The 16,013-nt window shown below is 47.7% G+C and overlaps 1 protein-coding gene across 3 annotated transcripts in view; it reads left to right on the plus strand.

Annotated features, from left to right (window-relative positions):
• Window positions 1-6,762, plus strand: part of MYT1 (myelin transcription factor 1) — a 58,680-nt gene extending 51,918 nt beyond the window's left edge. For all 3 annotated transcript variants that reach the window (XM_084538379.1, XM_084538381.1, XM_084538380.1), the window contains exons 19-23: window positions 2,914-3,135; window positions 3,730-3,821; window positions 4,660-4,763; window positions 4,853-4,996; window positions 6,456-6,762. In XM_084538379.1, coding sequence (XP_084394505.1) covers window positions 2,914-3,135; window positions 3,730-3,821; window positions 4,660-4,763; window positions 4,853-4,996; window positions 6,456-6,596 — 703 coding nt within the window. In that variant the 3' untranslated portion in view covers window positions 6,597-6,762. The remainder of the gene's footprint in view (window positions 1-2,913; window positions 3,136-3,729; window positions 3,822-4,659; window positions 4,764-4,852; window positions 4,997-6,455) is intronic.
• The last annotated feature ends 9,251 nt before the right edge of the window (window positions 6,763-16,013 follow it).

Consider the following 16,013-nt stretch of genomic DNA (forward strand, 5'->3'; position numbering starts at 1 on the left):
TTGCCAGAACCCATCCACTAACCCAGTGTGTTCAGGTGGAGCAGGGAAAAAGGGAGCATGGGGAGCCAGAGGAAACCTTTTAGTGAGTTTCTGGATGCTGCCGGAGCAGCCAGGAGTGCTGGCATTTCTGGTCAAACCCCTTTCGCTCAGCAAACTCTCCCCAGACATTTTTCTCCCTATTTTAGCCCTTCCCTTGCCAGGGCAGCTCTCACCCTTGCCGAATTTTGGAGGTCCAGGAGCACAGAGGCTGTGCTGGCTGCTGCTGGCCCCTGCGCTCTGTCAGGGCTGTGGGGAGCTGGGGCGCATAAGCTGGGGAAAGGAGCTGTACGAAGCAGATGATATTTGAGCCATCTGCTCTGTTCTCACTCTGTCTCCAGGAAGGAAAGCCTCCGAGTTAAATGAACTGTGTGCCTAATTAGCAGGAGTTAGCGGAGTTTATTAAAAATTAAGCAAACTGCTCAATAATCTGCTGGAAAAAAAAAAAAAAAAAAAAAAGAGAGAGAGAGAAAAAAAAAACATTTGGACTCAAATATCCTAAATTATTGGTGGCGTTGTGATGCTGCTCCGTTACCTGGTGTCATGGTAAAGGACAGGAAAAGCAGTAAGTGTGGTCGCAGGGCTGCTGGGCTTTTGCAGTGCTGAATGCACCAAGTGGCTCCCCCAGCACAGCTCTTTGGCAGGAGATCTTTTCCCAGGGCAAAGGGAAAAGGGGCTCTTGTAGAGATGAGATTTTCTGGATCCCAGAGAACTGATGCTGTCCATCACCAAACTGGCCTCAGAGACCTCACTGGGACTCTGCTCCCCTGTTTGCAGCAGGATGGTGGGGTGCAGGGGGCCATGAAAGCATCCCCTGATGTGCTGCAGTACAAGCAGCAACCCCTGGTCCTCCGATATCCCCAGGACGAGCATCATCTCCTTGAGATGTGCAAAACAGCACTGTGCAATGGTCTCTTCACTGCTGGCTTCCTCCAGTCCTTGGCAAGCTGGAGTTCTGTCTCCAGCACAAGGTGCACCCGGCGCACATCCCCACAGGGATGCGTTAAGGAGCTTTGCCTCCAAATCCTCTCCTCTGCCTGCACCGCGTGCCTCTTGGCGCCCGGCCGAGTTTTGCACATCACCACCAAGGAGAATGTCATTTAGTCCCCGTTGTTTTGCTGCTCAGCCTTCGAGCAATTTGCTACAGATGTGATAGAACAGATCACCTCAACCTTCAGCCCAGCCCTGGCACAAAGCGGAAGCATCCGTGGCTGCCTAATTGATCGAGCACTGCCGTTACTTCCGTTAAATAATAATAATAAAATAAAATATCCAAGCCAGCTGTTTTGCACAATAAGGCTCTGGTTTATTTTTTAAAAAATGGAAGTGTAATGAAAGTTAAATTAACAGTGTAAAATATGTAACGGTTGGGCCATAACAGCTGCATGCTAAATGCTGGGGTTTGTTTCTCTCTCTCTCTCTCTCTTTTTTTTTTTTTTCTCTCCTTTTCCTCCTGAGGATTCAGTAATTTGCTCGTGATCATATAAAAGCAATGATGTTATGAATTTAGTGAGGATCCTGCTGGCAGGGATATTATAAGTGAATTGTGCTGCATTTGCAGCTGATTAAAATTGAGATCAGCATTTTTCAAATTATCTTGGGAAAATAATGGGTGTGCGGCTCCCCCTTCTGCTGTCAGCTCCCTTTTGTACCAAACATAAACAATAAGGGGAATCATTTCTGTGGCGAAACTGCTGCGATTTTCAGGAGCAGCTCAGTGGCTATTTTGCTGGGGAAACCTGAAGCCCCTAATTGCTTTCGAACTGAGGACAAGAGGTTATTTTCGCCGTTTCCTGCCTACTTTTTTTTTTCCTCCCCTTTTATAGGGTAACCTCCCTCAAGTAATAAATTTTTAACTGTATTTATAATTGACTAGCATCCTTAAGCAAGTGCAAGGCACAGCAGAAACCTTAATAGACACTCAGGGCTGTGCTGAGCGGCCGCGTGTACTTGGTGTGCCATCGGGCTGGCGAGCAAGGGGACAGTGGCTCCTTTCACAGCACTTATTGCTAATTAACACTGGCCATGTCAGCACTGCCACCACATCTCCAGCACGATTTAACTGGCCCTAATCGGTGCTGGAGGCACAGGGATGGAGGGTTTGTGCTGGGACAGACAGCAGTTCCTGCTCCCAAAGGTGTTTGGTGCGAGCGTGTCCTCCTTGGGGGGTGTCCAGGTTCAAAGTCAGGACCCAGCCAGCCACCTGGCACCCAAGGCACCCACCCAGCACGGTTTTTGACCTTCTGTGTGATGGGTTGGGACTCCCCAGCAGCTGTTGTTCAGCTGTTTTGCTGCAAGTGTGGCGCTGATGTGGTCTGCTGGCTGGCTTTGGGTCTTTTTAGGGGGGCAGCCATCTGCCTCCCATACCCATTGCTGTAAAAACAGAGCTCCTATTCCCTGAAGTGGGGTTTCCATCACATATTTGGTAGAAGTAACTACGTGTTTGTGTCCCTGTCCCCTGGTTTTGGACTTAGAAAGCACCTTTCCTCCCGTGCCATGCAGCGTCTGCCCCACAGCACCAGCAGTCTGGTGGGGAAGGTTCCCTCCAGCATCGTCCTGCTCTGCTGTCCTCCATCCCCTGCTCAGCTCGGGAACGAGCCCCTGCAGTGAGAAAAGCTCCCAGCCTGGTTTTGTTGCCATCTCTAGCCATGGGAATAACAGGCAAAGCCCAGCAAGACCCATAGATTCTTAAAACCCATGGGAAGAAACATCCCAGCTGATGCAAAGAAGTGTGACCCTCTCCATCATTAAAGCACCGACCAAATAAAATCCAGATGAGGTCCCCAAGCACGAACACTCGCTTCCTACACTTCATCATCCCTATTTTCCTTCCATCCTTCTTCATTCCTATGCTGTATTTTTTTTCCCTGTGCCCAGGTGTCCGGTTCCTGGCTGCGTTGGGCTTGGACACATCAGTGGCAAATACGCCTCGCACCGGAGTGCATCGGGGTGCCCCCTCGCAGCCCGCAGGCAGAAGGAAGGATCACTCAACGGCTCCTCGTTTTCCTGGAAATCGTTAAAAAACGAAGGCCCGACCTGCCCTACCCCGGGCTGCGACGGCTCCGGCCACGCCAACGGGAGCTTCCTCACTCACAGGAGGTAAAGGATGGGCTGGAGGTCACCACAAGCATGCCACCAGTGATGGTGTGATGGTTTGGGGACCAACCTGCCTGCCTGTGAACACTGCCCAAGCATCGTTCAGCTCCTGCTGAAAGGCTCCATAATCGCTGCCTCTGATGCTGGTCTCTGCCAGGTTGTGTTTTCTGCAATGGATAAAAACACTTGGAAATGCTTGGTTCTTGTAACTTTTCAGCAGTGAGGTGTGAATTGACCAAAGTCATGAAAAGCAGTGATATAATGTCATTTAGCACGCCAGCTCAGGACTTTGGCAGCCAAAATGGGGGCTTCTTGCCCAATCCATCCAGACTCGCTTCACCTTCCTTGCCTGTCATGCCCTCTCTTTTAGGAAACAACACATTTTTTTAAAAATCTTTGCTCAGAGAAAATTGCTCTTGCTTTATAAATGAGGACCTTTGTGGCATTATTCATAAAGCAATTTCCTCTGCACCATAAAAAGCTTTTAGAAGGGCTGTCTCACAGCGTGAGCTCCACCAAATGGTACGTGCTCTTGTTGGGAACATAGCACCTATAAATACGGAGAGTTTATGAAACCCATTTTTACTTGCTTTTCAGTTTGTCAGGGTGCCCACGAGCTACTTTTGCTGGGAAGAAAGGAAAACTCTCAGGGGATGAAATTCTCAACACAAAGTTCAAGACCAGCGATGGTAAGGATTTGCACTCATTTTTTTCTAGCAGGTGTGTCAGGTACCGAACCCCTATGGCTTGTTCTTCGCAGATTGAAACCTGGCCTCAGTTTTACTAGAAAATCCTGTGCTATGAACATCTCTTTTGGGGCCTCCTCAGTGTTGGGGGTGGTGTGGCACTGATGCTGCTCCCTGAGTGACACAGGTGAAATGGCAAAGGAGATCCCATAGTGAAGTAGTGCTGAAACTGAGATGTTTTTTCAAGTATTCTCTGGCATTTTCACAAGTCCCTTTCAGTCATTTTGCTATTTTCACCTATTCAAGGCTTTTAATCCCACAGATATTTCTGGATCTGGAGTTTTGTTAGCGATGGCACTATCACTGTTTCTGGTGCTATCACTGAGGGGGTTTGGTAATGGGCAAGGTTTGGCTGTTTTACTTGAATTCTTATATACTTTGGAAGATAAATTTCTTCCAGGAAAGTTCCCTTATTTTACTAACCCTGTAATTTCTAGTTAAGACACACATTCATTTTTCAAATGATGTATTCCTGACTCAGGACCAGACAGAGCAGTTGTCAAGGCGGCCAACCTTGCAGGGCGTGTGGATGCACTGGGCTCCAGCCGCTATGCTCTACTTTATATGTAATGCTAATGTAAATGCTTTTGCATTTACATATTGACCTATAAAGCACTATTGAACCGTGCTGCTGAAAGCCTCGCTTAAAAAATAAACAAAAAATAGAGCAAGCGAGATGTGCATCCCGTGCTGAGGACGTGAAAGCAAAGGCGAGGACACTGGGAGGTGTGATGCCTGCCCATGTGAAGGGGCTGAACGCCTGCTGCTTTCCCTTCTGTAGTTCTGGAGAACGATGAAGAGATCAAGCAGCTGAACAAGGAGATCAGTGAGCTGAACGAGTCCAACTCAGAGATGGAAGCTGCCATGGTGAAGCTGCAGTCGCAGGTTTGTGAGTGTGGATGTGATCTCCCAGGGGGTGGTGGTGGGTGCCCTCGATGGAGGGCTGCTAACCCTGCCTGCTCCTTGCTCTGCAGATCTCCAGCATGGAGAAGAACCTGAAGAACATTGAGGAGGAAAACAAAATCATAGAGGAGCAAAATGAAGCCCTGTTCCTGGAGCTCTCAGGGTTGAGCCAGGCTCTAATCCAAAGTCTTGCCAATATCCGCCTTCCGCACATGGTAAGAAACTTTGTCGGCACCCAGCCCCAGCTGGGGTGATCGAAGGAGCAGAGCGAAATAGGGCTTAGATAAGGCTTATGGACCATTAAAAAGGGGGAGAAATTCTCTATGTACACCTACCCGTCCTTTATAAGATCAGTGCTTTTGCCTTATCTCTGAAGCTTGCATTATATCTCCCTTTTGTTGTCATTTTCTGCTGATCTCCTTTTGTATCTATTGTTCTGTCTCATTACATCTGGGAGTATTATCACAAAATAGGAAACTTTATCAAGGGCACCCAGAGCCTTTTAGGCTAAGACAGCACAAGCAGAGATCAGGAGGGATTGGATTTCAACGTCAGAGAGATCTTACAGCTCCCATTATAATGCAGGTAGTTTCAATTCAGTTTTGAATAGCTGGCAGCCAAAGAATAGCATTCTTAAAGAGAGTGTATTTTGTTTAATTTAACAAGGTCTAACAGCCCACAGCATGTTACCATAGAGTTACTGCAAAATGAAAAGGCTGCATTAAAATAGTAAAACCACAAAAGGCTATTAATTACCTTCCCTCTATTCCCAGGAATGTAATTACTGTTGTCAAAAACAGGTGTGTGCAGGGGGGGGCTGCGTGCTGGTGGGGAAGCTGTCCTCTTACAAGCCATAACGACCATCACGATGCTCAGAGGAATGAGCTTTTGATTTATTTTTTTTCTGCCATCATTTTTTGGGAACCCTTTTCATTGGGGGCTGTATTTAAATTCAGGCTGGTTGGAGACGCGCCATCCTCCAGCAGAGCACTTTTGGACAGTATTCACCCAGCTGCCTAACTGGCAGAAAACCGCTCACTGAGTGCTTTTTTTTTGTGAAGTATTTGACTCATAAAGGTCAAATAAACTGTTCAGCAAATATATTTTCAAGGTTTCAGGCAACTCCAATTAAATAAGGCCCAGGAGACTTGTATGCTTATTTTATTCCTGTTCTTTTTCTTCCTCCTCCTTGTTACTTTTTTTTTTCCCTGTTAACCCTGAGATAGATGTTGGCAAGGTTTCCACGATGCCCCTCAAAAGCCAAAGCTGTCCAGCAGCAGCAGCATGCTGGCGTGGGCAGACACGAGCCCAGGGTGACCTGCTCCTGTCCTAACTTTGCCTTTGATTCCCCCTGTGATGCTCCAGCAGTCCCTGCCTCCTCCTCCAACCTTTCATTTCCATGGCTTGATTCAGCCTCAAGCCCGTCAAACCGCCAAACAACATTAACCTGATGCTGTTAATTGTTCCTCATGGCCAATGCATTAAAAATTGAGCAACCAGTGAAGATTTTGGAGGATCAGGGGCTGCACAATGAGTTTCCCGTACGCACAGCACCGCGCACAAAGAGTCTCTGATGTCGAGACCATTGGCTGTTGGTATGATTAATTGCGAAGAAAGATTTCAATCCTTTCCTGCTCCGCTGCTAACACTTTTATTTGGCTTTTTTGGCTTCAGGAGCCCATTAGCGAGCAGAACTTCGATGCGTACGTGAACACGCTGACCGACATGTACACCAACCAGGAGTGCTACCAGAACCCGGAGAACAAGGACCTGCTGGAGAGCATCAAGCAAGCCGTCAAGGGCATCCAGGTTTAGTGCCGCGGGATGGAGACGGGCAAGCAAACAGACTGTAAGACGGAACTTTCCCTCCAAGTATTCAGGTTTACAAGTTGTAAAACTTGTTTAATGAATGAAAAAAAAACAAAAAAACAAAAACACACAAAGGACCAAAACGTAACCAAGAGGCCATTTCTGAGACGTGGAACTGATCGAACTCAATGTTCTCGTTTACTTAACTTTGGACCTTCTTAGGAAAAGTGGGATTTTTCTCCCTGGACCACGAGGTAGACCAGGATGGAAGGTTAAATTCTCCAGTAGGTTGTGGGGCTCGGTAGCTGGTGAAGAGCAGGCGTCTTTCATAAGCTGCCGTGCTTTCACAGAGTTGATCCAAGGGTTAAAACGTTACAAGAACAGGGTTTTGTCTGATCCAAGACTAGCGTATGACTGGCTCAAACCCTCATGTTGTCTATGGTCGTATGTCCAGATCACCTACTCACCCATGAATTATGTTATATGTTGCTATAAGTGCTGGAGCTGCAAGCTACCTGTAAATCTGAACCTGTGCTGGGCCTCCCAACCCCAGGAGTTCAGATATCCACTGGGCATGGGAACTCTTAAGTATTATAAAGTAGCTTATTTTTATTTTCTGAAAGAAATCTGAAGAGCAGTTCTGGATCTCCAGTGGAAAGCGCAATGGAAAAAAGGTTCTCAGGGAAGCTTTTGGAGTTTGCAACTACAGTATTCCTTTGTCTGTCTTAAATATGAGAATAGCTATTATGAATAGGCCAATACCAGATATTTCATACAGAAGAATTCTTAATGTGTCATGGTCCGGTGTATATGATTTTTTGGAAGTCTGTTTGATGACGGTTCTGGTTCTTTTCATTATTGTGATCATCCTTACAGTGGCGCAGTACTGCCAGTCCAGAGATCATACATCAATGCCAGAGAACGTTTGAGATTGCGATGAACAAAAAAAAAAAAAAAAAACACAAACAAACAAGCAAACAAACAAACAAAAAAGCAACAAAAAGAGAAATGTTAATTGATGGCCAGCAAAGTGCTTACTTAACGTGAATCAGCAATTTATTTCTTGCAGATATCCACGAGGCAATGGGTTTTTCTTGGTTTGGTGTTCTACACCTTGTGCAAAATCACAGCACAAGCGCCGTTCTGGAGGAAAAACAAAAAGAAGAAAAAAAAAAAAAAAAAAGGAAAAAAAAAAAGCATTCAGGTATTGGGTATTGTTCCAAAGAAGCATTTGTAAGCAGCTCGGTACGTGCAGCTCCGTGAATGTCTCTGCGATGCTCCAGCATCCAGGCTGAGCGCGGTGGGGATCGGGGGGCCATTTCGGCACCTTTCCAAGAAAAGGAGAGGTGGGAGCTCCTTTTTTTTTTTTTTTTTTTTTTTTTTCCATTACCTCCCACCCAGGGCTTGCTGCCACCCTGGTGCAAACACCTTGGAAGTGGAAGGGGCAAAACCCCTCTGGGGTCCCCCGCATGGCTTCTGGTGGCGTTGGGGCAGAGCAGAGGTGGGGAGGATTTTGGTGACCGATGCTAAAGACCAGGCCGTGGTGGTGTTTCAAGCCCAATCCTGCAGCTATTTGGGGCAGAATCTGTGATTTGGAGAGGTCGGTGGGGAGCTCAGCCTGGGCTGGCTCCCCTGAGGAGCTCAGTGGGTGCACGGCCACGCTGAGGCCTCCGCGGGCTAAGGCTCCATGAGTTTGCTTATTTTAGAACCCATTCCAAGTGCAAAACTACAAAAGAAAGGGGAAAAATAATAATAATAATAATTTGAAGTGTTAAAAACACAATGTTCTTAACATGTAAATAGAGTCCAAATTGATTGTGACTGCAATTCAGTTAGTATTTAAAAGTAGAGAAATTGCACTTCCTGGAAGAAAGAGAGGAAAAAAAAAAAAGTAGTTAGTTTAATTATCCTGTAAATTATTTAATTTTGGCAAGATGTATGTAATTTATATTTACAACACCTTATGTTAACTTTTTCTATTTATTTAACTTTTTTATTTATTAATTTTATACTTACTTTAAACTGGACACCGCACCATAGAAAAAAAGATAAAAGAAGCAAAAAAAAAAGTTTAAAATTAAAACTTTTGACCATAAAAAATGATATTCCAAAAAAAAAAAACACCCTATCTACAACTCCTACTTGTAATTTTGATGCAACCAAGTTATTTTTTATATATTTTGTTATTTATTCTTTTAACGATGGGAATTTTTTTAAAGATATTTTATAACTGAGACATTTTGATAATTTTTTGGTTTGTTTTTTTGTGGGGGCAGGGGCACCGGGGGAAGAGAGACTTTTTCAGTTTTTCTTTTCTTTTTCATTCATATTGTTTCAGGCACTGATAACAGGAAATGAAAATTCTGTATTTATTATTTATTTAATATTTAAGTCGAGAAAAAAAAAAATGAACTGTGCTCTTGTTGTATATTTATTTTGTCGTTTGTGTGTCGGTTATGTGATGACTGAGTACTTGTTTATGTGAAGGAATACTGTTAATATTTAAATAATAAAGAGTCACATTGAAAGTTATAGCAGGCTACATGTTATTCTGTGAAAATGAATACTGTGATCTACTTTCCTCAGGAAATGTATTTTGCAGACAGAACTTCCTTATGTACTGGCAGGGTTATTTCGTAATAAAACCCAGTTCTGTTTGTGACTTTAGTTCCTATGGTCTTTCTTCGAGCTTCTGCCAATGTCCCCGACGTGTCCCCGAGCAGGGGTCGCATCCTGCACCCCCAGCACTCAGCAGCCCTGCGTGAGCAAAGGAGGTGCCGGGGGAGGACAGGGTGCAGGATGGATGCTTTCACCCTTTGGATTTACTAAAAAAAAATCACAAAATTGATCTTTGAGCTTTAACTTAAATGCTGGGAGGCGGTTGTTCTTCTCGACAGGATTGCCTCGCTTTTATTTGCTTGGCTCCCAGGCTGTCCTCGTCAAGGAGCAGAGATGTTTCGCTGGAGGAAAAGTCTTGCTTCTGAAAGCTGTGGCAATGAAGGGGATTCATCACCGTGCTCTTCGTCGGAGGAGGCATTTCGGAAGTCGCCAAAATTCACTTTAGCTCTGCTGGAGTTGCAGCTTCCGAGGTGAAATAAGGTAAATCACATTAAGGCCGCTTGGAGCTGAGCGAGTTGGGGCGAATGGGAATTTCAGGCAGGTCTGTCATTGAGAAATTCATTTCTCTTATTAAGTGAGCTGAGCCTCCTGGCTGTCCCCACGCAGGGGCGCGAGGGGCGCTGGGTTATGTCGGAGGTGGTGGCAGTGCTGCGATGGCACGGGCATGAAAGGCAGAGTGAAATGGTGGCAGACGGATAAGGACTGGAGCCAGAGAAAGCTGGAGCAAGGTTTTGGGATAGAAACAAGATTCCTTAAAGCCTTTCCTCAAAGATGCATGGCTGTAGTGTTCACTGGAAGCTTTTTTCTCTCTGTTGGGTGTCTGCGAGCCGCAAACTGGGCGAGCGGCAAAGTTTGGAGCCCAGTAGTGACTGTGCCACAGTGCGACCAGTCACCAGCAGCTCTCCAGAAAAAAAAAATAAAATAAAAAAAAAATGAGGCTATTAAGTTTCGGGGTGTGAAAGCCACTCCAAACACAAAACCAAAAAAATTATATCTCAATGAATTGGGGCTCACCTCCCTCAGGACAAGGACTCTTTGAGGTTTTGCTGGAGACCTCGCAGAGCTCATGGGGTCCTGCCCCCTCCACAATGAGCGGCACAGCTTAAATGGGAAAAGGGGGCAGACTCGCGTGATGGCACGCCTAAACTGGCTGGCATGGCTTTTTTCTGAAGGACACGGCATTGTTTTGGGGGGGTGTTGATAGGCTTTGCACCACGAAGCAGTTCGTTGTGCCAATATTTGATGATGATGATCGAGCTAATAGGCGCGCTCGCGCGTCCTCTCCTAACGAATTGGCCGCGCTGCATAATGGAGCGGTTGGATTTGTGTTAAATTGCAGCTTTGGGAGCCATCACTGTGAGATGTTATCTTCTCCGAACTGGCGTCCTTTATCGCAGGGAAGGGAATTGAATTGGTTTAAGATGGTACACTGTGCGTTTATAGGTGTGCTTAGGAGAGCTCTTAAGCCTCCTCCGACAAGCGGAGGGTGAGAGCTGCGCGGCAGAGGACAGCGGGGCTTTGCTTCCAGGATGAAGGGAAAAGCTCCTTGTCAGCGTACGGTCGTTTCTAAACACGTCGATAAATCATTGACCAACGAGAGCATCATTTGGCCTCGCTGATGCCACTGTTAATTGTTGAAAGCTGCTAATGACCCTTCCCTCTGTTCTTCTGCTCAAGCCGTACCTTCCACTCGCTCCGGCAAGGGCTTTTGGGGGGAGCAGAAAGGGGTTTCTTTCCCAGCCTTGTATTTTTTTTTCTGATTTTCTTCCCCTCGAGCTCCTCTGGGTGATGTCTCAAGGCTCCCACCTGATGCATGCCCTCCTTTCCATCTGCATCCTCGCCACCAGGCTGCCCTGTAATGCCCAAGCCCCTTGGTGAGCCTTGGTGGTCCTGGCACCACCTGCATCCTGCCCACCCCACCAAAAACCCTCATGGGGACAAGGGGTGATGGTGCACAGTGGCCTCCAGAAAGGCCAACCATGATCATGTCAAGGGTCTGAAAAGACTGGTGTGGTTGGGATGGGGTGGCCTCCTCCTCCATCAGGTTCTCCACCAGGAAGGGAAGACAACTGTGCTCTCCAGAGCTGCTTTTTGGCAGGGACCTCACCTCCTTGGGCCCCGAGAAGATGGTGCTGAGGGTGCTGGGGCCACCGCAGCCCCCCCAACCAGCACTGAGCCCAGCAGGGCCAGCTGAAGGGCTCTGGCCTGCTTTTGGCAATGCACTCACTTCTCCTACACTTGGATGAGGAGAAATATCCTGAAACGACCTTCCGCTTTGCGCGGTGGGGCTCGTGGGACTGGGGCTGTAGGGAAGCGCGAGGATGATGCATTTGTCAAATAGCTCTCGTTATTCCAGATGCCTTCACCCCCTTCTTTCTGCAGGACGAATACATCACCGGCTGCTGTAAAAACGGTGCTATCAGATTTAAAGGCATTTTCATCGCTGTCAGCTGGGAAGTATAGCAAGCATTAAAGCCTGCATTCATTTGTGGAACGGCAACGCTCTTTTGTTTGAATCTCAGTGATGATTTGGAGAACCACGAGCCATGAAGAGACAGAGCAAGGACATGAACACTCAAGCTCCAGGACTGGCACCAAGGGGCAGACCACGCCAGGAGGAGCCTGGACATGCTCAGGTTTGGTGTCTGACCCCACAGCATCAGGGGACATATGGGGAGAGACTCAGCCAGGCATGACCTAACTCCATGTGCTAACTCCAGCACATCCTTATCGAAGTCATGATGTGCCAAAGCATTTCCCTGCATCTTCCTACTCCCAGCAAGTCCCAGAGTCCCCCCAAATGGCATGAGGCCAGCTAGTCTGGACCCAACCAGGGGCTACCCTGGACTTTGCACCAGTTTAACGGTGCTGGCCTCAGGGGATTTGGTTTTGGCCTGAAGCTCGTCGAGCCCAAGATCGAGAATCAGCTCCTCAGGTTTTGCCATTGCCAGAAGACTCCTCGGGCTTCAGCATTTAATAATCCAGCCCAACCATGCTGAGGCTGTTCAGCAATTAAATAACATAAATCCAGAAGCTAGATTAATAAACAGTCTAGTCTGTCTAGAGCAGTCTACAGGGTGGAGAGATAAAACTGTAAGATATTTATTACTGGCTCGGGGATGAAGTCATTAATTTAATAACTACCCATTGCTTTCTTCTTGCAGTTGTTAGCAGTCTGGAGGTTACAGAAGATTAGGTGGGAAACTCACTGCCTCCCCGCCGAGAGGAGCCTTTCCCATGAAAGCCGGAGCCCAGCTCCCATCTGTCACCCCATTACGGCGGAGGTGGTGAATGTATTACCCAAATACAACAAAACCCAAATTTCTGCTGGCCACATGGCAACCCTCCACGGAATTTAATGAGGATGCTGCCCTTTGTGCGCGGGGCCATTTCCAACAGCTGTAGAGATGAAGGCAGAGGACATTCACCGGCGCTCGCTTGTTGCTGCTGCCTTTGAGCACCGATGCTCTGCTGCCTCTGGTCCTGCAGCGTTGGGAGTGTCGTCAGCTCCCTCCTCTGTGCTTTCTCAGCGGGTTTGCACGTTTTCATGGGAGGGAACATGGGAATTATTTCGGTCCCTGCTGTGATCTGATATTGGGGAGCTTCCAGGACTTAGATATCAGCATCCTCTTTAGAGTGATTACGGATGGAGCCTTCTGATGAGCGTGGTCTCCCGCTGACAGCTCCAATCCACAGCGATGCTGCGGCAAAAGTCGGGCGAGGGGGGTGAGGGAGGATGCCCATTTGTGTGTCCTTGGTAGATTTTGTCATCGTTTGACCCGGGGACAGAGAAGAGCTTTCATCTCAACAAAGTGCCGTGGGGAGGCCGGGTGTGATGTGGGAACACATGCTCCTGCCAGCTCCGGCGAGGAAGGGACTGAAACACTGCTCATCTCCCTGCACTGACTGTGGAGGCAACCAAATTGCCTAAATAGCTTAATTGAACCATTAGCCTGCTTTGGAAAATAAATAAAATACAACCAGGCGTGTTCTGTGGGCGCGGGGTGCAGACTGGCGGCTGTGCGCACACAGGGACGTGGGTGCAGGCACAGCCAGCCCTGCCAGGGCAGCCTCCAGCTGCAGCATCGTGGGGAGGAACGGTTCCAGCAGCACTTGGCACCCTTCCCTGTCCCTGTCCCTGCCACACGGCACGGCAGGGTGCTGCAGGGCTCCTGGGCAGCTCTGTCCTGGAGGAGCCACAGGTCCCCGGCATTGCTTACGCTCCTGGCTCAGCCGCTGGCATTGGAGAAGCCCCTTGCCCCTAAAGCCTTAGAGGGTAGCAGAGCCACACGGAGCCATTCTGAGCAAAGCAGAAACAGGTGGAAGCCCTGAGTCTCACAAGGAAGGATGAGAAGTTGACAGGAGGGATGGTAGCAATGGGGAAAGGCACCTGTGTGCTCCAAAGCAACAAGGAGCATCTGCAGACCAGCAGCGAGGGATGCTGAACTTCAACTCGCAGTTTGGTGTGGCTGAGGAATGCAGCAAGCACCGAGCAGCCTTGTTTTCAGGTCACATCCAGGTAATCTGTTTGACTCAAATTATTCTCGATGACTGCCCGGGGCAGAAAGCAAAGCAACGTCCCTGAAATAATGTTCTGGCTTCTCTGCAAAGGAAACGCTCGCGTGAGGTTTGCGGGCAGCTCGGAGCAGGTAGGTCTGAAACTGGGTCTCCAGGCACTGGAGATGAGAAGCTCTGGGCAGGTGGATTCCTCGGCCAAGATCTTATGCTATGGCTCAGAGACATCAGGCTGTGTTTTAGCATAGACAGAGAGAGATTTTAGTGGTACCTGAAGCAGGAGGGGAAGGGGAAAGAGAGAGAGAAAATGCTTGTGCACCAGCCGGGCTTCTTTAGTACAGAATGGCACAACAGACCCGCAAGACATTTCTGTCATCACCCAAAAAAAGTAACAGAGGCACTTCTGCAGAGTGCTAACCTCAATTTTCCCTTACAACGGGCTAATTTGCAACTGTCAGCATAAGCACCTTTGTCCTGACCATCCTGTACTCCGGTCCACGTCCAAGACGGGCAGGGCTGATGCAGAGGCCCTTCCCCGGTATCATGTCATCGCATTACCCTTTCATTTCTCTTATCAACGCCACCAGTCAGTTCCGCTCCTTATTCCCGGCCGTTATCACAATGAGCCAAGAAAGTGCAGAGCTTCAGCCAGGAGGAGGAAAAAAAAAAAAAGAAGAGAACAGGTGAAATTCTGATGTTGTCAGCTAAAATAGTTTCCAGCTGAGCTCTGCCCGCAAAGAGGCTGAATCTCAGGGATTTAGTTGCCAAGTGTTGCATTTGCTCCCTGTCCCTCCTCTCGGCTTCTAGCTCAAAGTGGAGCCCTGACACTGCAAAGTGTTAATAGAATTAGCCCCCTGCTACAAACCGGTCGCTGGGGCTTGTTAGCTCAATTGTTGATGCTAAATTCTTATCAGAGCCACCTAAAAGAGCGCTAATCTAGAAAGGCTGAACTCCCCGCCTGGGTCGGAGAAATTTAATTAAACCCCAAGTAAAACTGGAAAATCGTTTTGAAAAGAGAAGAGATGAATGCAAAATGGTTTTCATCGTTTGACTCTGCATCTTTGCAGTTCAAACCCTCGCCTGTGATTGCAAAGAGAGTTTTGCTGGAGCAAAGGCTGAGCGAAAGCCAAGATGAGACTGACGCTCACCCAGTGAAAAGAGAAAAATACCGAGTAAGGATTGCTGAGCACCGGGACCCACAAATGTAAAGGAGCACAATGCCCTTCCAAGTGAAACAGTGATCTCCTCGAGTACGATTGTGTTATGGCTATGGGTTTAGGGATTTGTAACTATTTTCCATTTGCTGTGCAAAAAGACTCGTGCAGCTTTCACACTAGTTGTTAGCAGACACAGCCAGGTATTAGTACCAGCGTAGGCGGTGCAGTAAGACCTTGTGCAGGATATTGTGGGCAGTTCTGGGACCTGTCTTTGGGAAAGGAAAGGATGAATTTACCCTTGAACAGGTGCAGGAAGGACTGGCGGGGTGATTAGCAGAATGGAGAACCTATCTTTGGAGAGGAGATTAAAAGAGCTCGGCTTGTTTAGCCTAGAAAAAACAAAGGTTAAGAGGGGATATGATTACTCCTCATAAATACATGCAGGGTGGGAGGAAGGGGAATGATTTAAGTTAGAGGATAATGTTGGTGGGAGATCAAATAAAGTGCACCTTGGCCAGGAATATATTCCCATTGGGAATGTGAAGATGCTCTCCTATTGCTGGAGGAAGGGAATTTGGGGAAGACCTGCTGGCTGGGTCTTTTAGGAGAGATGGATAAAATTTGTGGCTGGCATGGTCTGACATCAATATCAAGAAGAGCTCAAGCACCTTGCTGCTCTATGTCCCAAGCTGCAGGCACTTTTGGTAACTCTTTCTCATCCCCAGAGCAGGTGGTGCAGGCAGGGGACTGCTCCGTCTGCTGGCTGTTTCCTGCCTTTGACCACGCAGGACTTCATAGCAGCTGCCCTCCTTTCCGCTCCGACATCTCAGCTAAGTGAGATGAATCCAGGTCTTTATGGGGCCTTTTTTTCCAAGTGGCAGTGGTTATGCACGGGGCAATACGGTGGAAATCAAGACAGATGTGCTTCCTCTTTGCGCAGCAATTACTCACAGAGCCCTTCGGTAAGTGAGACAAGAGGAAAGCTTTCGGAGACAGGGACACACACATATACCCTCTGTATGGGCAGGAGGATTTAGGTGATCTGCTGCCAGTCTGTTTGTAGGAATACTTGTGTAAATGCACATATTCCTGTGTGTATTTACATGTATGCGTGTGTGTGTGTTCATATGTA

This window comes from Aythya ferina, assembly GCF_964211825.1.
Source record: "Aythya ferina genome assembly, chromosome: 16".
Lineage (NCBI taxonomy): Eukaryota > Metazoa > Chordata > Aves > Anseriformes > Anatidae > Aythya > Aythya ferina.